At 39.7% G+C, this 27,557-nt stretch overlaps 1 protein-coding gene across 1 annotated transcript; it reads right to left on the bottom strand.

Annotated features, from left to right (window-relative positions):
• Positions 1–411: 411 nt before the first annotated feature.
• LOC307267661 (cyclic nucleotide-gated channel beta-3-like) lies at positions 412–15,178 on the bottom strand (the record flags this gene model as incomplete). Its single annotated transcript, XM_080050044.1, has 17 exons — positions 412–426; positions 528–675; positions 3,428–3,580; positions 3,716–3,834; positions 3,931–4,014; positions 4,109–4,206; positions 4,752–4,911; positions 5,397–5,538; positions 6,934–7,056; positions 7,141–7,205; positions 7,304–7,390; positions 7,471–7,521; positions 8,249–8,772; positions 9,395–9,555; positions 12,603–12,732; positions 13,760–13,814; positions 15,056–15,178. The coding sequence occupies 17 exons, from the start codon at positions 15,176–15,178 to the stop codon at positions 412–414; spliced, it is 2,238 nt and encodes a 745-aa protein (XP_079906170.1).
• Positions 15,179–27,557: the final 12,379 nt, after the last annotated feature.

Here is a 27,557-nt window from a genome sequence, read left to right as displayed (position 1 = left end):
CCAATTTGAGCATACACACACCAACAACAAAAAACAAGGTGAATAGGCAGAAATTCAGTATGCAAGAACACAATTTACAATTCAAGCAGTATGGGGGCAGCAGCTGAGCTTCACAGACAGATTCAAATATTGCACATATCGAATATACAAATGGTTTGGACATGTTGACATGTTTTCAAGTACATTGTTCGTGTTCAGATTTTCTTGTTGTTATGCTTAGCTGTAGTTTGTCACATAAGATGTTACAGGTTTTACTGTTCATGTGGTTTAAGTCTAATTTGCCAAACGTTCAAAGCTGGGAAATAACAGAAACATCCACTTTGAGCAATATCTTTAAAGGACAGGAAATACACAGCGAGTACAAAAGAGGAGTAAGAGTCTGAATATGAAACATGCACTCACAAAGAGGAGTTATCGAGTAGCAGACTAGGAGGGGAAACAAAACACAAAATACGGAGCGTTAAGCAAGTCAGAAATGGCTTTCATGTGACATATAAAAGGTAGAAATGGAATAGAAGTGTCCTTACCTTCATTTTCTCAAGAAAGTTTTTTGTATTTCCACCAAAAGCACGCAGCATTTTAGGTGTGGCCGGTTTGGGTCCGAACAGTGCCAGACCTTTCTTCTTCTCCTCCTCTGCTTTAGCTGCTCCTGGACCCTTCGCCTTCATTAGTTTCCTGCACACGGACAAACAAGAGTTGCTGGGTAAAAATTATAGACAAATGTCCTCGGGTGCTATTTTTACTGCACATACAGAAATACACTGATTGAAAAAAGAATTGGCCCTTAAATTCAACTTGTAAAAAAAATAGAAACACTTGAAAATAATTGAAGGGAGGGAGTTACACCTAAATGTGTTTCCGGTGCTGCAAGGGTAAAATGGATTTGTATGTAAGAAGGAAACTGTCAATACATTCTGCATGTATTAAATGATTAGTGGATTAGCATAGATGATTGACAGAATGAATGAGTAACATTTGATAACATTTTAAAAATCAATAGTTCAAGATCAATTATGAAGTAAATAGGGGAGAGTGGCCTAAGTTGTGCATTTTGGAAGTTGTGCCACCCCTTGTTTCTAGAAAACCGTGGAAGAAATTGGAAATGTGACCACATATTTAAGAAGAGACATCCATTTGACTCATCCTGTAAAGAAGGGAGACACAAGGAATAAGATATAAGCACATTTAAGCTAAAAAAAAACTGTGTTATGCCTTTCAAAGTAAAATTTCCATGATCAAGGTTTTTTGATTATTGTGTCTGAACACTTATGCCTCGTTTCCACCGAGTAGAGCGGGTCGGATCGGAGCGGCTCAGAGCGGGACAGCTCACTTTTAAGAATCTTGGTGTTGTTTCCACCGCGGATCCTACCCTTACTGGTGGGGCGGAGTTTAGGCTGGACTGCGATAGCCGCCGCCAGAATGTGGGTTAAACTATCGGGCTGTGGAACAACTGTGGTCAAGCCAGCGGTCTCTCGTTTTTGCTTGGTCAAACCAGCCGTTTCTTTATTTATTCCCCCCGTGTTGTGAGCACAGAGACGGCTCGGTGCAAGTTGCAACTGATAGAGACAGTGAGAGAACAGCGCTGGCTGCGGCAGCTACGTGACATCGTAGCAGTGGGACACAGTGTAGCCAACTGATTCTTTTAATGACGAGGAAAAACACCACACAATAAACAGTGCTGCGCTCACATTTTCGCCAAAACACACTGACTCTCTTCACTCTAGCCGAGGTGACTACACAAGGCGGAAATGATTCTTTCGACCAACTGTGGTCAAGCCAGCGGTCTCTCGTTTTTGCTCGGTCAAACCAGCCGCTTTTTTATTTATTCCCCCCGTGTTGTTGTGAGCGTGTATTTACTACTATCTAGGCTATGGCGTAAACACACAGAGACGGCTGAGCAAACAGTGCTGGCTGCGGCAGCTACGTGACTAGCAGTGGGACACAGTGTAACCAACTGATTAATTTATTGACGAGGAAAAACACCACACAATAAACAGTGCTCTGCTCACATTTTCGCCAAAACACAATACCCTCTTCACTCTTGCTGAGATGATTACACATGGCGGAAATGATTCTTTCGGCCAATCAAATGACGGCAGTGTGTAGCGCCGCCTTCTCATGAATTTTCAGACCGCTTTCAGGCGGCCAGTACCCCTACGGAGGAGTACTGAGATCGGGAGCGGCTCAGAGCGGTTAGGTGCGCTTAAACCGTACCCTACCCAACTTTTGGCAAATGAAAAGCCAAACTACCCGGACCGAACCGCTCCGATCCGACCCGCTCTACTCGGTGGAAACGAGGCATTATAGACAAGTTTGAAAACATTTGACACATGTTTTAGTGCTTTGGTATGCTACATTTTGAGTCTATACTTTTAGCACAATGTCAGCCCTAAATTGCTGCATCATGCTTATTCTCCAAATTTCTGGGATTGGGGTGATTTGTGCCAAAGGGCCTAGGTGAGTTATAAGTAAGTAAGTAAGTAAAATGTATTTATAAAAGCACATTTATGACAGTTTGCACTGTCCAAAGTGCTGTACATAGTGCATTCAGTAGGTAAACAATGAAGGTAAAATAACAATAACCAAAATAAAAGACGTAAAGCACATACATCCACATAAACACAGAGAGTAGTGCAGAGGTAAGATAGTTAATGGGGAGGAAACACCAGGGTGTACATATGGGTTTTGAGCCTTGATTTAAAGGCAGAAATGTAGAGGGAATCACATTTGTCAGGTGGCAGTTGGTTCCACAAGCACGGAGCAACTAGTGCAAAGTGCATTTCTGAGAGTTGTGCCAGTGGCATGGCTGTATATGCTGGTCACCAAAAGAAAGTGATTGTCTACAATAGCTCAGAAGAGAGTGACATCTCAATTCCACTTAACGACACCACTGATGAGAGTTCAGATGGCCAGAAAGATGATAATGGTGACTTTGTCATTGTGAGCTTTGCAGGTAAAACCATTAGATCTGCTAGGCCTTGTTTAAGAAAATTGTCCTTCAATCTTTGTCAACTATTTACTTTATTTACTTTAAATACACCTTAAATAAGTGATTGTCTAATGGATTTGTCTTGCATTACAGTTTATGAGATATATAGCAATGGCACAATTTACCCCATGGTATTCTCTCCAACCGCACAACTTACACCACACCGGGGGCAAGTTGTGCAACAAGACAACTTTTTTTCCAAAAGCTATATTTCTTCAACAATTTATTCCTGATTCAAAGTTTTTATTGCCAGGGATGCACAACACCCTGAAATATATGTACATATTTGAGTTGGAGACTTTACTGTCAAGGCCTTACTTTAAAGTCACTTTGAGTGAGAAGTTGCACAACTTAGGCCACTGTAATGTATGATAAAACCATTCCTCAGTTCTACGTATATACTCTTAAATTAAAACGAAAGATAGGCCTCTGACCCACCTTCCCTTCCTGGCCAAGACTTTCTGAGATGCTGGGTAGTGTACCAGGATGTCAAACAGGTCTTTCTTCTCCAGGACAAAGAGGTTAGCGAAGCCAAAGGCTTTTACATTCGCTGTACGCCTGTTCCCTCCATCTTTGGAAGATTGCAACAGACTGAGAAAAAGACAAACAATTAATTCATTATTATGCACATTGAGCATCTCTGCTGATGTGGTGAAAATATGTCAGATTACTTTTGCTTCAGACTCTTTCTGGTCTAATGGGCACAAAGCATGAGTTGTTTCTTACCTGATCTCTCCAAACACACAGCCAGCCTTCAGCGTGACAAACACAATACTGTTGTCGGGTCCTCCCACCACCTGCACCGCTCCCTCCTTGATGATGTACATCTCTTTACCAATGTCACCCTGCAGAAAGGGAAAGTCACACACATGCAGCAAAAAAAGGAAAAGCAAAATGGAATTGAAATCCAATATGAGGATAATAATATGATAATAACTCACTTTCTTCACAACAAAGTCTCCAGGTAGATAGATGATTGACTTGAGCCTCAGCAACATGTCTACCAACATCTGTGCGTCACAGCCCTGTGGGAAAAAAACAGGAGGTTTAACTAACTGCATGTCCAAGCAGCGGTATGTCTGTTTACTGTAACTCTGTCAAGGTGTTTCCTTAAGGCACCTTGAAAAGATCAATCTTCTGGAAGGTGCTCAGGTTGATGTCCGTAGCGATGGCAGTTTTCATCACAAGAGGCATCTTGTCCAGCAGCTCGGACTCATCTAAAAGAATGTGAAACAGAAAAGTTGTTTTAAATGTTTTATCCTTGGGGGCTTAGTTGGGTGTAAAAACAAATCTGGAGATACAGGGGAAAGTAGAACCATATTTGTTAAGCAGAAGTAAGTGATATGGTCTTTTTAGCTAACTTCATGTCAGTGACTGCAGTTAGCAGTCCCCTCCCTCATCCTTATGTCACCATCACATGAGCGTGCAGCCGTCTTCGTCAGATACTGCCGCGATGGAGAGCAGCGAGACATAGGCACAGAGACCCGCCTCTGTCTCCCGATTTGATAAAAACGAGCGGGATACTCAAAATGTTATCTGGCAATTACTGCGAAGATGAATGACTGGGAGACCTGTGTTATGAACTGTGCATACAGTTCAAGTGATTGCTGTACGAACATAGAGTGATTTAACACTTATATTAACAAAAAAACATCACTGACTTCTCCTTTAAGGTGATAAAGATCTTAAGGACCAATCGGGTTCTTTTAGATCAAGGCTCTCTCACATCCTGCAAAAATAATTAGTGTCCAGTGTTACTGACCCAGCATGCCCTGAGCGTCCCATGTGTAGGTGTACCAGGTGCGGACTCGGTTCTGCACCGAAGGGGGGATGTGGTTGGTCACCATGTAGCCCACAGTGTTGTCCATGGAGGTTCGGAAGTAGGTCTGTCCTGCTGTGGCTGCACCAATGACATCTCTCATCTAAGGCAACGTGATGGTAAATGAACCCAGGGAAATTGTTGTTGAATTGATTGGTTGACTGCTCCCGTCATTTAGACACCATGGATGACTTGTTTCTTGTTTAAATGCTACAATTACAATATTATTTTCAAGCGATTATTGTATACACTAATTTAAACATATACTTAAAGTATGAATATGTTATTGCATTTACACCAAGTCTTTTCTGAAAAACGGCAATTCCTATACACACTGTGCCTTAAACAAGCCTTTTGACAGTGAAGACTCCACAGGGACCCGGCAAGACACAACAGGAGTGATGGGTGAAGGGCGGTTTTTACTGTCAGTGACACAACATGCTTCAGTCACCTATCTCTACATCACTACTTCAACGAGACACATGGAAAAAGGGGTGACGACATTCTAATTTAGAGATTCTATCTGGTTTGAACCGGGCATGCTGGGACTTTGACTCATGTTACTTGAGGAATGTGTCTCTATGTTACCTGTCCGATCAAACTGGAGAACACAAAGACGCCCATGAAAAAGTTAGTCATCTGAAAGGTGATCTCAAAGACGGTATGGGGTTCGCTAAGACCCCCGATGTTGATCAGACTGCGGACAGCATGGTAGTAGCAACGCAGGTACCTGTGGAGAGGGTGGGGGGCATTAGAGGGGGCTCACAAACTACACTACATGTCTTTGGCCTGTTTTTGGACCAATAAATAGAATAAGTATGCGTTTGGGAGGGAGTGTGGCCCTATTTCTTCCCTTTTTCAAGTTGGCTTCCCTTGATGTCTGGCTCCAAAAAAAAAAATACCTAAAAACTTGTGGTACAGTAGTAATTTTAAAGAAAAGAAAAATCAAAAAATAGGATATCATATAATGGCAGTTATGACATATAAAAAAGGTTGACATAATTAAAAAAAAAGTCAGGAAGAAAATAAGTTTAAAAAGATTGTAAATAAACTACCTGGCCAAGAATGACGGACATAAAGAATGCCCCAAAAAGGTAGTTTGTCATCTGAAAGATCTGTTCGAACATGGTGTCCGGGATCGGCAACTCAGCGATCAGCAGCAGGGACTTCTCCGCATAGAAGAAGCAGCTGAGGTAACTGCAGCGGCAGCAAAGACGGAACATACAACAGATTTTCAATTTGGGATGTGTCTTTGGATATGGCAGGGGTGGAGACACCATAGCCTGGCGTGTCCAGTCTGATCTTGTGAGCCTCAAAATGGTCTTTCTCCCCAGATCAGTCTGGACTCCAATCTCCAATCTCTGTGGGGACGAGTCTTGTCTAGGAATGACTGGTCCAATCCAGAGTGTGTTCTGACCTAACGTTTGTCCCTTATAATGCAAGTCAGCTCCTGATTGGTTCATGTAGCCATCAATCTAGCTTCATGAGATCAGCCATATCTCAAAATCGTATTCGTTGATCCATGTTTGACATCAACGAGTACAAGAACCAATCAGGGTCTGACTTCCACTAACGGACAGAAAGTGGGGAGGATCCGGTCTGACTGGAGGCTAGATTGACGACTATATGAACCAATCAGGGCCTACCACTAACGGACGTGGCGGGCTCCTCCCCGCAGATTGGAGAGAGTCCAGGCCTGTTACATAGAGCTGTGTCTTATATATGAACCAAAATACTTCATTATAAGGACAATGTTGTAACTTAAGTTGCAGATGCTCTGATTGCTAATGGGTTTTCTTGGTGAACTGGGACCCAGTGTATTTTACACTGATGGTAAAAACCATGTAACTGTCATGACAGAACTATGAGTTTCCTTGTCTTAGGTCATTAGCTTCCTTTAAATGGTCCACATATTCTAAACTCAATCTCTATCTGCTGCCACTTGCACATGTCATTATTTTTCTATTATTATTATTTCAAGCAACTTACAACACACCATGTCATTAACACAGTAGTAACAGTTGAGTTGACTTTCAAATTCAGATGGGATCAGACTTAAAAAAAAACCCAAACCACAATGCCATTCACTCAAATACAAGCAGAATATGAGCGGTACTGTACTTACGCACTGCCAATACCAGAGTAGACCCATTTGGTTCCTCCAATGCCCTGGTAGTCTGAGGCCACGTAGTACAAGCACGCGTTGATGTGAAGCATGAACATGAGATAGCCTATGGTCCGAATCACTCTTAACAAAAACAAATATTGAACTGTCAACGTCCCTTGTTTTGCTGTTTATGGTGTAATCATAGTTGTATTCCATGTGACTTACCTCCAGATGTAAGCCTTGGACATGAGGCTCTCTAGACGATCGCTGAACTCAGAAAATGCATCGACCTAGGGGACAGGCATGAAAATGTCAGCCAACATGACCACAGGAAGGACACAAAGTCAAATCCGGTAGACTAAAGGGGGCTATACTTGAGTGAAATCACCTTCAGAAGACGATTGGCTCTGAAAATGGATTTGAATCCAAACTGGAAGTACAGCAAGTCGAATGGTAAGAGGGATATCATGTCCACCTATGGAGAGATACAAATGTGAGATCACTGACATGGGTTTATCCTGGTGTTCCCAGCTAAAATAAGTGAAGTTACGGTACCTTGAATCTCTCCGATTCTCTGTAGTACTTCTTTGTCACCAGTCGGTCTTTCTGAAAGGTACACAAATGTAGATTTTCAATTGTCAAGTTTTTGTGTCTTTAGGCGAGACACAGCAGGTGAAAATGGTCAAACTTTTAACGTTTGAATATATAAAATTATCATCTTCCCTGGTTGATTACTTAGATTGAAACAATCATTATTTTGTGTTACAGTTTATTTTTTAAATGTTTGAATAAATATGCAAAACAATTGTTTTTCAATCTAACTAATATTTCTTTCAAAACAATCATTTGAATGTTGAATAAGCCAGAGTTAAAATCATCTTTTTCGTTCTGACAATATATTAGTGTCCAAGGTTTTTACAAAGCAGTGTGTTGATACAGCCCTCAGAAATCAGACAACGAACAACATATGAACAAATCCTTCTGGAATAACCTTCAGAGTAGTGCATAGAATAATTATGGAGATGTTTATCTCCGTAATTATTATTTGCACTATTGATGAAATTGCTTCAAAAGTTGAGATTTTTGGTTCAAAGTATTTGGGGAAAAAAAAGCAAATGTAGAGATAATGGCTGTTGGAGAGGGTTGTATAGGATAAATATACAGACACAAACAGACAAGGTGTAGTAAAATAAAAACCTAAATGAACATGTTGGACCATTTATTGATAGCCTAGTAGTATGAAATAAGACGCAAAATAGCCATACATTTCCAAATGTTTATCGTGTTGAATCCAGGTATAGTTGGTGAGGAGGACTCTAATTTAAGGGCTTACTATGATGTCTCCTGCTTTGACGAACTGTTTGCGGGACTGGAAGAGGACAGAGTCCACGAGGTAGATGAGGTCGGCCAGCGTGTCGATGGCGAACCAGTAAGGGATGGCACTCTCGGTGTGGTAGGGGAAACACAGGCGAGCCGTGAGGAACCAGGTGTTGTAGTTGAAGGCCAGAGTCACCAGGCCCAGCCAGGCGATGTAGGAACGGTCTGTGAAAGGGTCGATGGTGTGTCCCAGCACTGAGTCCATTAGGCCCTCGATTGGATTCAGCACAATGTCCGCCGTGTAGTAGGCAGTGTCCTTTAACGCCGTTTTTAAGTCCTTCTTCACCTTTTTCTCCTCTAAAGCCTCTGCTTTCTTTTTCTCCTCGTCCGCTTTCTTCTTCTCCTCTGCCTCCTTCTTTTTCTTCTCCTGCTCCTCTTTCTTCTTTTTGTCGGCCTCCTCCTTCTTTATCCGATCCTCCTCTGCTTGCCTTAACCTCTCCTCGATGACATGAGCGTACTCTTCTTTGCACAGGAGAGGTGCTGAAAGGAAAATATCACAAGGCAACATTTTTTAATATTTAATGCTTTTAAATGCTATAGTGCGTAACCCCTGTTGCCCCCATGAAGCATTTTTAGGAATTAAGACAAAACTGTTGGCGCATCTACATGAGGTAAATTCTTTCGGTGATTGCGATGACTGAAACATTTTTTGGGCGCTTCTTGGTTTTTTTTCTGAGCTGACATTTATATTTTCCTCATTTTCATGTTCAAAAATGTCATTTGGGATTCTACTTGAAACTTGTTTCAAGTTGTAGTGTCAAAAAAAAACTTTATATTTCTCTCAGTGCCATTGCTGAATCTCCACCTTTTTAAAGCCTGTCTCTTTAAGCCTGAAGCCAGGTCTGCACTGTTTGGCCCTGAATCTAACTGCCAGTTTATATTGTGATTATTCATGTATCTATTTTTTATACCAATGTTGAAGAAACACAAAGAAGTGCATTTTGCATAATGATGTTTAAATATTCACCACTCATCGCCTAATTTACAAATCACCTGCTATAATCGGGAGCCCAAAATATTCCACTTTTTTAAATTTTACACAGTCGAAGTGAAGCTTTAACTTGTGTACATACATATGTGTTGGTACTGTGTTGGTACTCACTGACAGGAGGGCTAATCTCTGGGGATGAAGCATGCAGATCGCCCACTTTCTCCTTGTAGAGCTGGACTCTCTCTCTCATCAGTTTGCTGATGAACCTGAGCTGATCATCTGAATATCTGTTGATGACGATAGGTGGAGGTGGAGGAGGGGCGGCCTCTTCTCTGAAGATGGAAAATACCATAAGAGAAATAAGACACATGACTCTTAAACAGCAAACAGTTTACGAGAACTGTTTGTATTTGCTGAAAATAATTGTTGTAACAAACTCCGTCTGGTAACTTTATTCTATAGTAGTTGAAGTCTGTAAATTTGCCAGTTGATGTAATGACGATACATCATACAAAATACAACATTTGTAGCAGTAGTCTACTTTGATATGCCAAAGTACAAAGTAACACACTTATTTCTTAGTTTTGCTTTTCTGGAGTGCAATTGTTTTGGGTGGTTCTCAGCGTTTTTGGCCAGAGGCTGGCAGCTAGACAGCTGTGTAAGTAAAGAATTTTATTTTTTTTCAAAAGTTCATAAAGCCCAATGTTCACTACCTGTCTGGCATCAACAATAGGCTGGAGAACATGGTGGGGCATTTAGCAGCTAAACAGCCAGATTTGTTCCCTAATGAGTTGGTCGAGACCAAAAATAGAGCTAATACTAGACTGACCAATTTAAGCGAATATGCCACTGATGTGTTCACAGCTTTTTTAAGCTGGCTGACCAGATGTTATTCAAATTGAAATGTGAGTAAAAAATAGCTGCAAACCTACAAAACTAAATTGGCTACACAGCTTTAGAAGTAGGCTAAGAGGAGCAAGAATATCTGCATTTTCTTTACAAACAAACCACTCAGACTAGTATGGCTGGGTTTATTAATAAGCTCTTTAAACAGACCTTTTTCATACATCTGCAGGCTGCAGAGCTTAATTTCATAGATGAGTTACTATAGTAATTGTAATTTGTAATGTAAAAAAAAATGTCCTACTGTGAAATTACATTTAGAGTGGAAAGACTGGACAGACACAAACTCAAGAAACTTCAGCCTCAGCAGTACAGCTGAAGGAGACATCTGTGCTCTTGTGTTGCCTCCTAGTGGTCTAAACCCAGCAAGACTTCTGGTTGACAGCAGCCAGGAAGGATTCATTAGTGTCTAGTCAATGTAAATAAATCCCCATAGTATACCTGCCCTAACTGTTTTAACATTAGAAATAAATGTGTATCGATTATGTTTGATGTTGATCAAATAAAAAATAAATAAATATATTATTTTAATAGTCTTCAACAAGCCAGGCAGAAAAGGGACAACAACTTCCTTTTCATTGACATAGAGTTGGGTGTTGGTTTTTACATTGGCACAAAGCTGATGTGGAGCACTGACCTTCACGGTTGAGAGTAACCGATCTGTTTTGGGACACCAAGTGAGAGAAAGTTCCTTTTGGCCTTAAATGTAATGTACCCTGAAAGTACAGGGGCACATTCTCTAATCTTGCAAATTACTTCGCAGACACCAGTGGCTGCTCTTAAAGGCACACTAAGCAGTCTCCAGCAAACGTTTGGCGAACAATTGTTCATATTTATACAAACCGGGCAATAGTCGACGCTCAGATTGATTGCACCCGAAAAGTCAATCCACGACATTCCGGGCGGCTGCTGGCTCTGAGCCAGATTTTTTAGATCATGGTTAGAGGAGCATTTTTTTTTGTTCAGTGTGCACACACAACGGACATGTAGCGGATGGTGATTGGTGAGTAGATATTAGCTGATTTTGACAAAAGGTTTTTCTAGATGAAATCGCTTAGTATGCCTTAAACTTTGCATTTTCTTAGAGGTGTCGTAACAACTTCAAGGTCACTCCTTAAACCCACACTTTGTTGTGCTGATGAACTGTACTGAGTTATTCCAGCAGATGTTTCTGTTATGTTGTCTACCCCATTTGTATCAATGAGGCCAGGTTTAATAATATAAACACCTCTATTATGAATTCAATACCAATCAACAGCACTACAAAACTACATGAACAAAAATGATCTTACCTCTCTAAAACAGACTATGACCATCATGAAGCTAAAGGCTTTTTCACATAACTGTTTTATTAGACTGAACCGTCTTTAGTGAGGCAAATTTAGTTTTCAAAATGTGTGACTGCTATATAAGACTCCAAAATCAGGAGAGGTGTATATTCTACCATCAGGTGGACAAGAGGTGTTACAACACAAACAAATAGAATCACGGATGAGGATGCTTGTGGCGTTTCACCATATTGCCTTCATTAGATTCAGTTTGCCTTCACTATTTAAATTATTCAACTAATTTGAAAAAATGTATGCCACTTGTTCTGGCTACTTATTAATTTAAAAAAAATCAAATTAGTTTTTTCTTCATTTCGTTTTTTTTGTGGGCCACTAATTTGGGCCCTGGGTAGTCAATTCCACTTTTTCCACTATAGCATCCATTGTCAATAAAAACCAAACTCTGCATCATTAGACATGCATGAGATCCTTTTATAACACGTCAGTAGTTAGCCCTTTCGCGTCCAGTACTGCTGTAAAGTACAGTACTTTAGCATCACCTTTGAACTATGTACACCCACCCATGTAGGCCCATTCTACATGTCACTGAGGATTTGTAACTGTGCTCCACACACAGACCCTTAACTCCAGGCCCTGGCAAGCTGCTGACAAGACATTTACAGCATGACTTAAAAAGTAGTGTGTGTGTTTACATCAGCGAGGATCAGTCGAATGTGTGTCGCCTCCAAGGTTTTTATTGCTGGGGCCAGAATCAGCTCTGGTGAGCTTCTTAAACCAAAGAAGCTGAAAAGCTTTTAATCCACTTTAAGGTTATTCCCCTGTTAATATGCATGCTGCAACAGGGTATTGAGATCTCACATGCTGCGCTCATCTCTGAGGGCTTTTCTCTGCCTGCCTGTCTCGCTGCCATCAAGCGACGGAATCTGATTAATTACTGTAGTGTCCACAGGGTGATTAAATTGATACTGGTTTGTGGTTTCAGTTTCTTGGCAGGGCACTTGTTTTGTAGTGCAGATACTCTAGGGATAAACCCCACTATATCTACTCTCTTTAATTGCCTTTGCCCATGTCATGTGTTCAATGCAATCTCCCCTGCTATGAAACGTCCAAAAAACATATCAGACAGGAAAAGTGATTGCTAAAACTTGCAAACTACAGAAACTAGTCATGCAGTGTGCAGGTCTTACCCCTCAGGTGCAGCTTGACCAGGGTTAGCTGGGGCAGGGGCCACTGTAGGGGCCGGTGCTGGAGCTGGGGCTGCTGCTGGAGCCACTGTAGGGGCCGCTGCTGGAGCAGGGACTGGGGCCGGAGCCGGTTCTATGAATGGGCAACAATTAAGTGATATGTTCGTCCCCTCATGACCAGATTTTTGTAATGCACTTTATTTTCGTTCAAGCAGGAAAACACAGAACTCATACAAAAGTCTGCTTCTGGACTTTTAACAAGTTATAATCTGGTTCTAATAGAGCATCTACATCACAGTTGTGAGCTACAACTTGGAAGGAATGATAATACTATCTAAATATAATTAGGATAGAGAGAATGGCACACACTGCAAATGGACCGAACATACGGTACGAATGAGATTCATAACGTCCAGCAGGGCAGATTTCATTGTGATGTTTAAAACTTTTATCATGTGTAAACAGTTAGAACGTTACTTAGGTCCTAAGTTACCATCTAACTGTTTTAGGATATTATATGTTTCATCTCCTTTCAGATACAAAGTTTAATAGTAAAATGTAATGCATTGGCCTAGATGGATGAGACCTATTGTGTGTGACCCTAACATTGCTACAAGACGGGTGTCTGAACTAAGAGCAACGAAATCAAGGGTACATTATTAAACTGTTAGTTGATGCTTAGTTAAGGCTATTACTGGTTAATGCTCATTAAGCATTATTAACTGTTAATGCCTATTTATTAAGGGTTATTTAATGCTTGGTTAAGCTTTGCTATGCTGAGTTAACTAATGCTAAGTAAGTTAAGCATTAACTAAACATAATGGTTAGTTACTGCTTATTTAATGATTATTAAACTTTAACTAGGCATGCACTAGTTCAGTTATCTTCAGTTATAAAAGTGTAGTTAATGCTAATTAAAAGTGGTTTCAGTGTCTTGGCAGGGCGTGTGTTTTGTAGTGCAGATACTCCAGGGATAAAAGTGAAAAGTACTTTCTCAAAACTAAACATGCAAATACACTTTACAATGAACATATACGTTCCTGTAAGACCCAATCTTTCCACTATCTGCCATGGACACAGTTTTCATTACAGGATTTTTGCCGAACAGAAAAAGGACAATTTTGTGTCTCAATGTTTCGCTTCAACGAAAGACGACTTACCCTGCGGTTTGTCCTCTTTCTTGGGCTCATTCTCCTTATCGGCTGGCTTCTCCTCCTACACAACAAATCAACATTTTCCACAAATCCAAACGCTCAGCTTCATTAGTCAAATCAGGGCCATTAGAGAGACATTTTAATTTAGAGAGCATTCTTTAAAGACTGGCGAAGTAAGCATTTGACAAACGACTGACTCGCTTGCCTGATAGACTCTTTTTGACACAAGCTGCATTCGAGATTAATAGAATTCCAAAGTGCCCGTTGGGTAATGAGCAATTTCAATGAGGTCCGTGTAATGAAACAATTTAATTTGCTTCTTTGTTGGCAAGAGTACTGAGCAACGGAATGGACGAACGAGCAGATAAGAGGCCACTGCTGTGTATCATCTGTATTAGGGTAAGTAAGGGATGCACTATTTAATGTTTCTGTGGTCATGCTTGGTTTCAGTAGTGGCTCCTGCATCTGTTATAGGCACATCCTTAACAGTATCAAGCTACAGAAAGCATGTAAGAGCATCACAGAAGAAGCTAGTATCCTGGACATGTATATATATATATATATATGATAAAATAATTAAGTTAAGTTTATGAATTGGCCATTGACAATTTGGATGATAGTCATTTTTAATTGCGTTATGCTAAAAATATCATGGCTTTTAAAACTTTAAGTACATTCCCCTCATTTTACTTATATACATATTTCTAGGTAACATTAGGTAACATAAATACAGGCGGTAACATAAATACAGGAGCTTAACTTATACCAGACTATTTTTACAGTTTAATATTTGTACTTTCACTTAAAGGTGCTACGAGGAACGTTTCAATATTTCTGAAACAGTCAAATTTTTCCTCTGATGATCATAAATGACATGTAAAAGTAAACGAGAACATCAATGCAAAGAATGTAATTTTATATAGTGTTTCTTGATGCCTCTGTCCTGGGTACGCTCACCCAGGAACTACAGCTGGTGTAGTAAAAACACTACTGCTTTTGTACAAAGGTGGTGCAGGAGTGAACACAAACAGAAAGTTCCCTGTATAGCACCTTTAGGTAAAGGATCTGAATACTCCCGCCACCACTGCTAAAGCGCTACCTGGTGCATCTTTGAGCATACATTCCATTCCAGCTAAATACTCTTGATGCTTAAATACTTTTAAAATCAGATACTCTAGTGCTTTTACTCAAGTGGTATTGCAATAGGTGAAACGGAACTTGTCTACTCCTACTCAAGTATGGTCCTCTTTACACCACTTTCCTCTTAAAACACTATATATATATATGTCCAAACAGTCTTACCTTGGCTGGAGCAGGAGCTGGTGCTGTAGTTGGAGCTGCAGCTGGGCTAGGGGCAGTGCTAGTGTTCCCTGCAGCTGCTGACACCTGTGGGCCACTGAGGAGGCCCTTTAACTTGCCAAACATGTCTAGAAACCTCCAAAGTGCATCTGTTAAATGACCATGTAGAGCATGTAGTGATTACTGAGGAGCTGGACGATCCTCCTTGCTACTATACTGCTTTGGGCACAACTAATACTCTGACACAGAGAGCAGCCCCCACCATCACCATCTCATATAAGACCCCAATAGGCTTAGAGGTTACCACTAAAGCTGCAGGGGCTGAGCAACTCAAAAGTGTAACACTTGGTGTGTGTATGTGTGTCAAGCACAGTCTGCATCACCACATAATGTATGCTACCTGTTTATAGGCTTCAATTAGCAATAAATGTAACCATGCACAACACAAAAGTTATGACATTATGTGTTGTACAGAGGAAAAAAGAGGAGGCATGAAAGTAGCTGTAAAGATTTTAAACAGTGGTAGAAGAATTCCTAAGATCTTTTAGTTTAGTTCAGTGGTTTTCAAACTGTGGGGCGGAGTTACAGCATTTTTATAAAAAATAAAATTATATAGCCTATATAGGCCTATATATTTTTTTTTTGAGTTTGTGTTTTTGATATTAACATCATCTTAAGCAAATGTAAGTTATCATACAAAAAAAGGAATACAATGTTTTGGTCTAGATAGTTAATAGCCTAATAATTGAATCAGATAATCTGGGACATAATCCGAGGTTAACTGATTACGTCACGTTCACGTCCTAGCACCGTGTGTAATGAGTTTATTTAAAAACATTTGGAAATGGGGCTGCTTTCAGTTTCCCATGCACTGTGTATAGTCTAAAGCCTATTTCAGCCTTGTCTGTGGAAAAAAAGATAGCTGGACAAGAGTTCTTCTGCTTCGTTCCTCTCACTGCATTTAAATGCATTCACTATATTACAGAGAAATATGTCTTATTAAAGAAAAATAGCACCAAGCCCAACCCAGAGGACCCTGCAAAATATTTAATTTGAATTAATATTTTAATATTTGTCTTTCTTCAATAGCTTCTAATTCATCCGACCCAGTGTCTCCAAATTATTTGTTCACACACAATTCCTCATATTTAGCCTTTTAATTTTCCTCTCAAATTGCACCACATTCATAGCCTGGCATTCCCAGACCTGCCACTAGGCGCTGGCAAATTAAATTTGCTGCGCGTGTTGGTCTGGAGACGCTCCGTTGAAGCTTATCAAGACTACCAGAAATCTGGTATAACGTTTCAATTGGTTCTATCTAATATGGGCGCGCCAGAGCCCTTTATATGGTGCTCTGGGGAGGACGTAACCGGATGACGACAGTGACGTGCATGCGACGTCGAAGCTGTGATAGTAAACATCAAAGATGGCTGCGGATATGTTGTGTGAGTTTGAGACTGCTTTGGCCTCGACCCTTAACGAATTGGAAGACGGGACTCATAGCTTTCACTAGCAAGTAAGTGGAATGTTCTGTTTTGCCGACCGACAACGGCAAACGTTTAATTGAACAGTTTAACAGCTGTTCGCTAAACGAACGGGGCTTACGTCACTTGTGCATCGCTCTGATTGGTTGTAGTGCTATCCAACTGCGTGCAGTGGCATTTGAAATGCACGAGTAGGAGCCGCCCCTAGAGTTGGAAATTACTATTGATCGTCGCCAGACCCTCTATCGTTCAAGATATCAGGGTCAGGATTTCCAGGCTACCACATTCATGCATTTAACTTTAAAAAGGAAAAAAAAAAACTCCAGGGGGGGCATACCCCCGGACCCCCCTAGGAGGGTCTGGTTCTCCGCTGGCTACTATTTTCACCCAGCAGGACACTAGCGAAAAAACACTGGGTGTGTGAAGGACATTTAACAATAGTCAATCATTTGGGCAAGTCTGTCTGCCTATCTCTCTCACTCCACTGCACACTCAGTCACTACTAATCTTAAAGGAAGCAGGGTTAAACCACTGGATTAACATGTTTAAAAAATTTGTTTAAAAACGCACAAAGATGTTTAGAATGTTTCAAAGATAAGTTTAAAATGTGTAAAACAATTAAATGATCTATCAAAACACACAGGGGGGGGGGGCTCAACTGAAATGTTTTCTCTGAGGGGGGGCTCACTCTCTCACACTTTGAAAACCCCTGTTAAAGTCACAGAAATACTCTGCTGGAAGGCTTGTTAGCTTATGTAGACCTTATCCACAGTGGACGTTTCCACAAGGGGTAGGATGACCTTGAGGAAAGAAGGGTCGACCTGTAACGGGTGGGTCGCTGGTTCATTCCCCGGCACCGGACAGGAGGTTGTTAGGTCTAAAACTAGTGGTGACTGGTATTTCATGTAGAGTGCCCATCATCTACCATTGTGTCCTTGAGCAAGGCACTTAACGCCTAAACTGCTCAGGGGGCGCTCTACTATGGCTGACCCTGTGAGAGGGGATATGCAAATATACAAATGTAAATGTGCCTTTTGTAAATTGACTAATAAAGAAACTTAAATTTATTATTGTATCAATAAAACAACTCTTATCAGTGGTTTTTAATGTAACTCCAAAATGTCACTTCAATACTTGCCCTAGCAAAACCTTCTACAAAGGTATGGAGTGACTGACCAATCAAAGAGCTCCCTGATATGCCTTTGGCCTTGTAAGTATAGGTAGGAACATGAAAAGTCAGTCCCATTTACTATCATTTGGGTTCTTGATTGCAGTGGTGTTGGGTAGGCTATAGTCTTAAATACAGAATCAGAAGTACAACATGGAACAATTTGATTTTGATTTATCTTAGTCTGTGTGCATATGCTACAGGAAGCTCAATATATTATTTAAAATGTTGCTCTATAGTGACACCACTGTTCAAAGACTTAGAGTGGTAGCTTTAAGTATTTCCAGACTCTACGGCACGTTGAGCTATTCTTCACAACTCTATGCTGCATATCTCAATGTACGTTCACTGCACATCCTGAATAGGCTACATTAAGCAAATTTCATACACGTGTTTCATCAGACACGATACATGCGTAGGAGGGAATCTATCTAAATCTCTCTCCTCGTTGTCAATGACATTATCTTTGCGTATATGTTCCGGTTTTCATTATACCTTATCTCAGTCAGACACTCATACGCTCTCTTGTCGCAAATAATAAAATTACACCGCCATCGCCCACCAACACTCGGCCCATATTCTGCTGCGCCATTCCCCTAGTTGTCGTGCTGGGGGAACGACCTACGAAATGCCACAGCCACAGCAGACTGGGGCTTGCCTCAGCGGTAGGCTTCGGTGTAATGTATATGTGAGCGCTCTCAAGGACCATTGACTCGTCTGGGGGAGAGGATGAGTGGAGGGAGGGAGCACTTTTTCATGCCTCTCCATCTTTCCGCTGTCCAGTGATGCGGGGAGATGGGTCATTAGAGCCTTTCCATCTATTCCATTAATCTAATTAGGCCTAGGGGGTTGGGCCTCACCCCTGACAACGCCGAGAGAGCGCTCGATAAATATTAAAAAGGGCAAAGAGTTTGTCTCGTTTGGTTGCTTTACTCACTGCACACAAAGGGAAAAGAGAAGAAAAATCCTTCAGTGTACTTGTTTTGTTGTAGAATGTTTTAAGTATTGTGAGGTACATGGTATGAAAGAGTGATTAAAGGAGAGGAAGGAAAGCAATTGCAATATATTACAGGATTTGAACCCATGCCATTTAAAGCCCCTGTAAACCAAAATCCACACAATCCTTATAACTATGTGATTTGTGCAGTTGGTTGCATGATATTAAGCATCTAAAAAGATGTAGGCATATTTATCAATCTAAATGAAAGATATTGTCATTTAAGTTTGATCAACTTTATAGAAAATTCAGTTTAGATGAGTTGGGCTATGCTCACTAAGTATTTTGAACCAATCATGGCAGTTCTCTGCCCAAGCATTCTATAAAAACAACGACTGTTACCAAAGTTTCTCATAGACAGTAATATATATATATATATATATATATATATATATATATATATATATATATATATATATATATATATATATATATATATATATGTATATCAGTGATTCTTGAGAAGCGGGACAAAAGGCCGTCTTCCAATATTAACTGCTGTTATGTTTAAAAGTAAACATATTTAAAATTGTAGATGTTATTAGGGATTAAGAATAGAATGTCTGGAGCACAATTATCCCCTTAAATGTAATTTTATCATTATTATGTCAAATATATGACACTGTGTGTTCTCAGAGAAGTGATCAATCATTCATATGCAATTAAACCTATTAAAAATGTACTTTAATGATTAAAAAGAGCTTTTATCATCAAAAGCAACACTAAATAATATCTCATATCAATAAAAACACATGTTTTATAAGGTTTCTAAGTGGTGGGACACTTTTTGTCACCACCGTCAGACAATCCATTAAAAAGTAAGAACATCAGACAAAATAGGGGCAGCTGTCACTATGAAGGACCTCTTGGCACATCCTACCTCTGCAGAGTACATTAGAGTCAGACAGGCTCTGATAAGTGTTGTAGTTTGAGAATATTTACATTACAAATCTTGAAAGTCCTGCGTCACAACCATGATACGTCAACACCGACTTACAATTTCTGAAGAAGTTATTTGAAATGTTTCGACCATTTTATTTTCCTGAAGTAGTTCATACTAGCACCTATCATCAACAGAAAAACCAAATGGCTACTAGAAAAACTCCATTTGTTCTGTTTAAGAAACGTTAAATATGTGAACACCTTCAGATGTAAAAAAAAATGCATATTCACATACAGTTTTGAAAATATTTTTTGTGGCCTCTGTCAGTCATGGTGAATATTTGATATCACTATACATCTCATGGGTCTAGCATAAATTGAGGGAAAATGTATTTGTGTTTTTGGTGTCTGACGGTGTTGACACAAAATAAGGAATGGCAAGGTGAAAAGCCCATTTTGATAAAAAGGACAAAAGCTGGGATGTTGTGTCAAAGCTCAGTAGCTTAGTATATGTTGCATACATAAATGTTATTTAATTTGCCTAAACATTGGGTTTGTATTTTTTCAACATTGCACCCTGTTTTGTCCCACTTCTCAAGAATCACTGATATACATTTATTTTCAATCAGATTTTTGGAAAGGTATTAATATACCCAACTCTATACCCATCATATATTGATTTTTACTATTTTATAGCAGGTTTCCAGAGGCTTAAACCTCCACACACACACACACACACACACACACACACACACACACACACACACACGCACGCTAGAGGTAAATTTAGCACAAAGCGGAGGGGGCTAAACTCTCCGGTGGCCAGTGACATATGACTCACCGCTCTAATTGGTGTAATACAGAGACGCTCTCAACCAGGGGTCTGCAAATTATACGAAGGACTAACCAAGGGAGGTCAATTCATTGAGCAATCACAGTGGCAAATGCCACAATGATTATCCCTCTAACAATACCATAAAAATCAAGCACTGTTCTGTTTCTATGTGAGGGGGCTCCCTTCAGTGGAGGAGGAGTGGAAGGGTAAATGGCAGTGATTTGGCCCGAGAGGAAAAGGCAGCTTGAAGGACAATTTCAGTTTACTGGAAAAGAACACGCAGCTGGAAATAAATGGGCCTAAACAACAAGTTCATACTTCAGAATAAGAAAAAGTCTGGAGACTTTCATACTTAATTTTTTCCCATTTTGAATGTTATTATTAACAATATTTTTCTTGTTTTTCTATATTTTACTTTATTTCATTGTATTGCTCTTATTTGTGTTTTTCTCACATTATTTTTCCTTTATGGTATTGCATCCCTATTTGTATGTTTATTCCGTTTCTATTTCAATCTATAGCATTGTAATGCATGCATTACTTTGACCTCATCCTGAATTCCTGATTCCTGCCCAATCCTAATTGATAAGGTTATTCAATTGATAACCAGAAAGCTGTCATGTGGAACTTTCTATATTGCAAAGCTATATTCTGTATTGCAAAGCCCTTTGAGCTGCATTTATTTTATGAAAGGTGCAAATTAAGTTTATTATCATAGGTGACTCAAACATTTAGCTCTGGGCTGTTTTGATTACGGTGTTGATATAAAACAACCTCAAAACCACATAAATGGTGAGTCATTGGTTCATTTCAAGTACTGTATGATAACTCCTTGCCCTTTCAGCTTGCAGTGTTTGGATGTATTGTAGGCAATACAAACACATTGTTTTTAGTTTCAAACGTTTGGGTATAGTTCCACATGACAGCTTTCTGGTTATCAATTGAATAACACTATCAAGGTGCTAGAATAAATAGTGAATGAGGATTGGGCAGGAATCAGGAATTCAGGATGAGGTAAAGTTCAAAGTTGTTAATGTGTTATAAGTTGAACATTATAGCTGCATTTTCCACTGGTGCCGAAGTATTACAATCATATAACTCAAAGCATGTCCTTTCTGCTGAGCAACTTTGACTAGAATAGATAAAAACTGTCTTTATCAACAACTTTTTGTTGAACATATGTCTGCTTAATATGACACGTTCTATCTTTAGGTCAATTCACAGACTTTGAGATTTAATTTGCGGTAGATTCACAATCGGGAAAATTGTCTTTAATTCTACTCTGGTAAGTTTCTTTGGGGAAATCCTTCTGTGAAATGTTTGATCCCCCCAATCTTAATTATTCCATGTCAGTGTTTGGTAAAGCCTGGGGTTACACTGGAGATATCTTCAAAAGGAATATTTGAAAAAGGGCTTCTGGTTGGTTCCACATAAGGTCTCAGTCCTGAATGCGGAGCACCGCTGCAGTTCTATCCACTACCAAAAGGGGGCAGAGCCTCCTTTCATATCTCTTCCCTCCTCTCCTCTCCAACAGATGATGAGACTACATGTACACATTAGAGCTAGCCAGATGCTGAAGACAATTGCTCCAAGCTGCAAAGACAGCCAGATACCTGTGACTTATGAGCACTATAAAGACGGCAACATCTGGTACCCCTAGAACCCATCCCAAGAAAATAAAAAATAACCACTAATTTACCGTCAAATCCAAGGGAATTACTACTCAACATGTGATTATTTTGGATGAGGCATTTTATGGGCGTTGACTTCAACCGTTGATAATCTAGGTGTCGAAAGAATTTATTTTTTTAATTTTTGTGAATAATGTATTATAGGTGGAGGCAGTAATTCTGGAGAACGCTTGTTTTTAAAACTACTTTTTGTCAAAATCAGTGAATATCTCCTCATGATCCGCAAACCTGTCTGTACTGTGTGTGCGCTGAAAAGAAATATGGTGTTCATAAACAGCCTAGGCTCTGTAAACATGGTATGTAAACAATATGTCAACAATGCTAGGTAACACCGTAGCTATAGCAGCTGTTTTCACATTAAAGTGTACAGGAAAGATATATAGACACTTTATACTTCCTTGTTTGATGTTTGCATCGTTAGATAAAAGTGTCATTCCATGGTGTGTCGCTATCAACTGAATGTATTTCTTTGTTCGTAGGCTATCCTTGGACAGCTTCTTCATTGTCACCAAGACTGATATTTTGAAAGCACACCTGATTCACGTCATATTTGTGTCAATTGTTAATTGTCAATGTAAAATAAGATGAATAGTTTAATCAAACGGACAATATTGATAATGAAGAAGTGCTCGTACATCTTGGATTGTGGTACAGCTGCTAACTAAAGGATAAAGGAGGGTGAGATGAGGCAAGAAGCGAGCTCATAGTTGTGTTTTTATTGGAAAACTCCACAGCTGATGCATTTGATTCCATGACAATCCCATTGTTTCACTGTTTCCATTTCACCTCTTCCCATGGTGAGAGTTTATTTTATATATATATATATATATATATATATATATATATATATATATATATATATATATATATATATATATAGGGGAGAACGGGGTAATCTGAGCCACTTTTTACATTTGCTCCCCTCTAAGCGAGCTAAAATTATTTATAACTCAAATTTACACATTTCCCATTAATTCAGGATGTTTCCTAGAAATGAGCATTAGCAGATTTTTTCTAGACAAAGGGCAGTGAAAATATGAGTGTTTTAAAAAAAAGTTGTCATGTGGCTCACTTTACGCCAGCTGTGGGGTAAACTGTTCCACTTACTTTTTCCACTCTGAAACTACCATAACAACACAGAATCCTGAAAGCTAGCCACACATTCCAGAACTAATGTCAGACTAGTAAAAGAATTATGGGGTTTGGTCAATTAAGCAAAGCAAATTTTCTAAACACTTGAAAGTAACTCTGAACAAAATCAAATACAACATATTATAATTCAAAAGGTTTTAATAAGATTCAAATGAAAGATAGAACCAGTTAGATTAGAACACAGTCTGGGGGTCAGAACACAGGACCCTTAGAGCCAGCTAATGTCTGGGGGTCAAAGCATAGGAAAATCAGAACCAGCGAGAACAGCCTGGGACTCAGAACACAGGAGAAGACCCATCTGGATTATAACATCAGCCTGTCATACTCTACAACTAGGCCTACTCTACATTCCAGCCCTGAAGGTTACAGGGAAAGATGAGAAGGTGCTCTTTCCGTGTGGTTGCCCCAGGTCGTCTTCCTGGTGTATTTCCTTGGCATGATGGCTTTTCTACAATGTGTATGACATTAAAATAAAACATATGTCGTGTAATATTACATTAAAATATGTTTAAGAAGACTAAACTTACAACCCAGTCTCCAGAGGAAAACGTCCGCAGAGTACTCTTCCGCAAACCACGATTTACGTAGGTCAGACAACGTTTCGACGTTCTGAATCGACGTTCCATTGTAAAAAGTGGACACTGCGCCCGCACCACGTGACTTTCAAGTTTTCAATTTCAGCACAGAAGAAAGATGGCGGCAGGCCGTGTAAAAAGCTGAATTTTACGGCCGTTTCTGTATCTTAAGGTTTTTTGATAACACTTTTAGCGAGAAATGTGTACTTTATCTTCACAATCTTGATTCAGCGAATGCATATTAGCTTTAGTTTAGATGTTACGCGGATAGCTCGGTCCTGCCAGCAAAATGTTCTGAATCGACGTCATACAATGTTGTGAACCGACGTTTCACCGTAATGCCCACGCGTTGCCATGGTGACACAAATGTGTCATATATTAGCCTACGTAGGCTATCTGATACACACATAAAAGACGACTTTTTCATGCTTCCCAACCCATTTTTATTACCACAGCAGCATGGGGACGTAGCCTAGATAATAAATTGTGATTTGGGTGTTAAATCTATCTAGGCTACTTTTTAAATACTCATTTTACGACCTTTTCAAACCCGGAAGTACACAACGATATAGGCTTACTGACGCTCGGATGAGTTACTGTTTTGTTGTTGTTTTTAGACATTTGTATAGGCCTATGTAAAATATGTGCTTCTAATTATTTTTTACATTATATAATTATATGCTATCTCCTTAATGTGCCTTGATGAAAAACGAGTGGTTGTGATCGAGTTGTGTGACATTTTAATGACCAGATTACTTTTACTTTTGACTTTATTATTGATGCCTAACTTCTGCATTCTTGGGACTTTGTAAACCAATGTCTTGCAAAAAATAAAAACGCTCAGATGAAGCTTAATCACCTTAAGAGTTCGCTAAAGTATTTCACTTATTTAACTGTGAAAGCCGACGGCACGCGTTGCCATAACGACGCTGGCGCATGACGTCACCACAAGTAAGGTTTGACAGGTACACAGCTGACACGAGACACTGGATTTCAACAAGACACTATTTTGACACTATTCTTAATTTTTATTCATGTTCTTGCAAAGGAAATAGTCAAACCCGAAGCCTCCCAAGTTACAATCATTCACAAACTTACCCATATATATATCATAGCCTGGCGCCAGACTGAACAGCGCCTCCACGAGTGCCGCCGTGGTAATGACACCCAAGGTGTGAGGTGGACCTCAATGAGATTTGTTTTGACAATGAAATGTACATTTTTATTCACAAGTGACCATAAAATAAACAACAAGATGAATCGCTCATTTAATAAGATGCAATGTGCAGTAGACTAGATTTAACGAAGGATCCGTGGGGATGAGGAATGGATCAGGTTTATGCTTTCTGTTACTCTATTTCTTAACATATTGGTATATCAACTGTATGTTATGATATTAACTGACGCTAAAGGATGTAGGCCTACACTTGCAAACCTTCTGGAAAATAAGGTCGAGGTGGAATACACAATCTTCAGCAATACATTGGGTTTACGAGTAAAGATATCAAGAATGCTAGGATGAAAAAAAGATTCAATTCATTATTGGTACAATGATTTATTTAAACAAACTGGAACAGAAAAAAAAAAAAAAACTCTATTTCCGTCCCAGGATGGACTGCGGCTCCCAGGTGGGACTCCATTCTTTTTTGCTGTTGAACAGAGGAGAGAAATTATGGTATAGCAGTATTTACAGGTGGGATTCATCATGAAATTGCCATACAATTAGATTCTTGATTTTGCCATTTACTTGTTCTCCTTATCCTGTAATTTATGTGTTCCTCTTTACAAAACAATAGCCTGTATGTTTTGTAAAGAGGAAAACTACTCAAATGAAAAACATCTTATTAGTTTAAAATAATAATCATAATCATCTGCCATCATTAAGCAGCTGGATTGTCACTCAAAGGCTAACATATGGCGCTTTTCCACTGTGTGGTATCAGCTCAACTCAACTCTGCTTTTTTGGTATCGCCTCGCTTTAGGTTCCAAGCGAGCTGAGCCGATGCTAAAAGGTGACGTCCGCAGACAGCCGGCCAGTGATTGGCCAGAGACTACCGGCTCCATTCTGAAGTATATACTCCCAAACTCTCCGGGACTTTGAGTGTATTTTGTCTCGCCACGTGCAGCCTTCTCTGGCTATGTTTCATTTGATTTGCATCACAGATCCTAAAAAACTTAATGAAATGTCCATATAGTCGCTAAGCTCACCCAGTTGTGTTGGTTGTTTGGGATGTTACTTTAAACATACTGTACACGGCACGAGAGGAGACATGTAGGGCAGCTATTAGCTATATACCCTATAGTAGCCGGCTGGGACAGAAATGATAGCGAGCGATTACATTACAAGCCTGGAACTGCACTGATTACCTCAATAAAAAAATTCAGGCTGAGACATGGCTTGCATTTGAAAACACGTATCCTGAAACAAGCACAAAAAAGTCAACTTTATGATGCCTGTGTTTACGTGCATAGGGATGTACGTGTCGCATCCCTACAGCTGACTGTGTGGCAGTCACACATCAAGACACCAATCCTCCCTTTTAATGGCCCGTCGCAATATACTTCTACTCCTTTTCGTAAACAGTTACAAGGGGGGTATTTCTTAAACATTTTCCATCCGTATCTTTGGCGGTTGGTTCAGTTAATAGCACAACAACTGCTCGTAATTTCTGCTTTGCTACTTGACTCCGGAGTAGGCTTTCTGCCCCTTTGTATGACGACCCCGCCCACGTTCAGGAACTATCTATTTGCAGTGGAAAACGACCCGTGCTCCTACCAAACCAAGTTGAGCTGAGTCGAGCTACAGGTGCGGTGGAAAAGCGCGAATAGTGTACTGGAGGCAACAGAGACGAGACCATAAGTTAATTTTTCCCAAAAGAGGCAGTGAATATCATTCACTTGGTTAACCTGTTTATGTATTTGGAGATCCAAATGTGTCATATTATTTACCCTTAAATGGGCTTGCTTGAGGCAGCTTAAATTATTAGCATTCTGTAAGAGAACCATGTTGTGAAGGAATAATAGATATTGCTATGAAAGTGGTAATGAATAATGCTTTCTTAGAATGGGATCTTGGTTATCATGTTTTTACAACAATCTATTAGGTATTTTTTTAAAGTTCAGAGCTCTCTAAACCTAGAAGTGGACAAGTTCTATTTAAAGGCACCAATAAAACAATAAAGTAGGAACCTTCTCAGCCCGAAGTACATTATTCCACCACCATTTTAATAATTGACATCCTAAGACATTTCTATTAAGAAACTATTGGAAAGAACATACCATGTCCCACATGGTTGCCACTCCACACGGACCTGGAATAAAAAAAGAAAGAAAAAAGGAAATTACTAATTTTGTTTTCAGAGTAAAAGAGATTCAGCCATTCTGTAGTGTGCTTAAACCTTAACCAGTTACAGCTCTGATCATTCCTCTCACACTGGAATGGCTACATACAGAACATAGCCACTTAGTTACATATTGGTGTATCAAAGGTGTATTGAAACCAGAGCTCTCAAATTACAAATAGCCTTTTTTACTGCTGTCAGACTACAGAGCAAGGTCATTAGTGAAATGTCTCAAAGTTTGACAAATCCATTCATAAAAAAAGGGCTCGGACATTACCTTTTCCTCCCCACTAAATATTATTTCATCAAAACAGGTCCAAAGACGCATCCTAAATTGTTTAGCTCATTAGTTATCAACAATTAAATGCCATGTTGTCACA

This window comes from Ammodytes marinus (assembly GCF_949987685.1).
Source record: "Ammodytes marinus genome assembly, chromosome: 21".
NCBI classification, from domain to species: Eukaryota; Metazoa; Chordata; class Actinopteri; order Uranoscopiformes; family Ammodytidae; genus Ammodytes; species Ammodytes marinus.
Note: the sequence above shows the minus strand (reverse complement) of the source record. Positions and strands in the feature narration are given on the sequence as shown.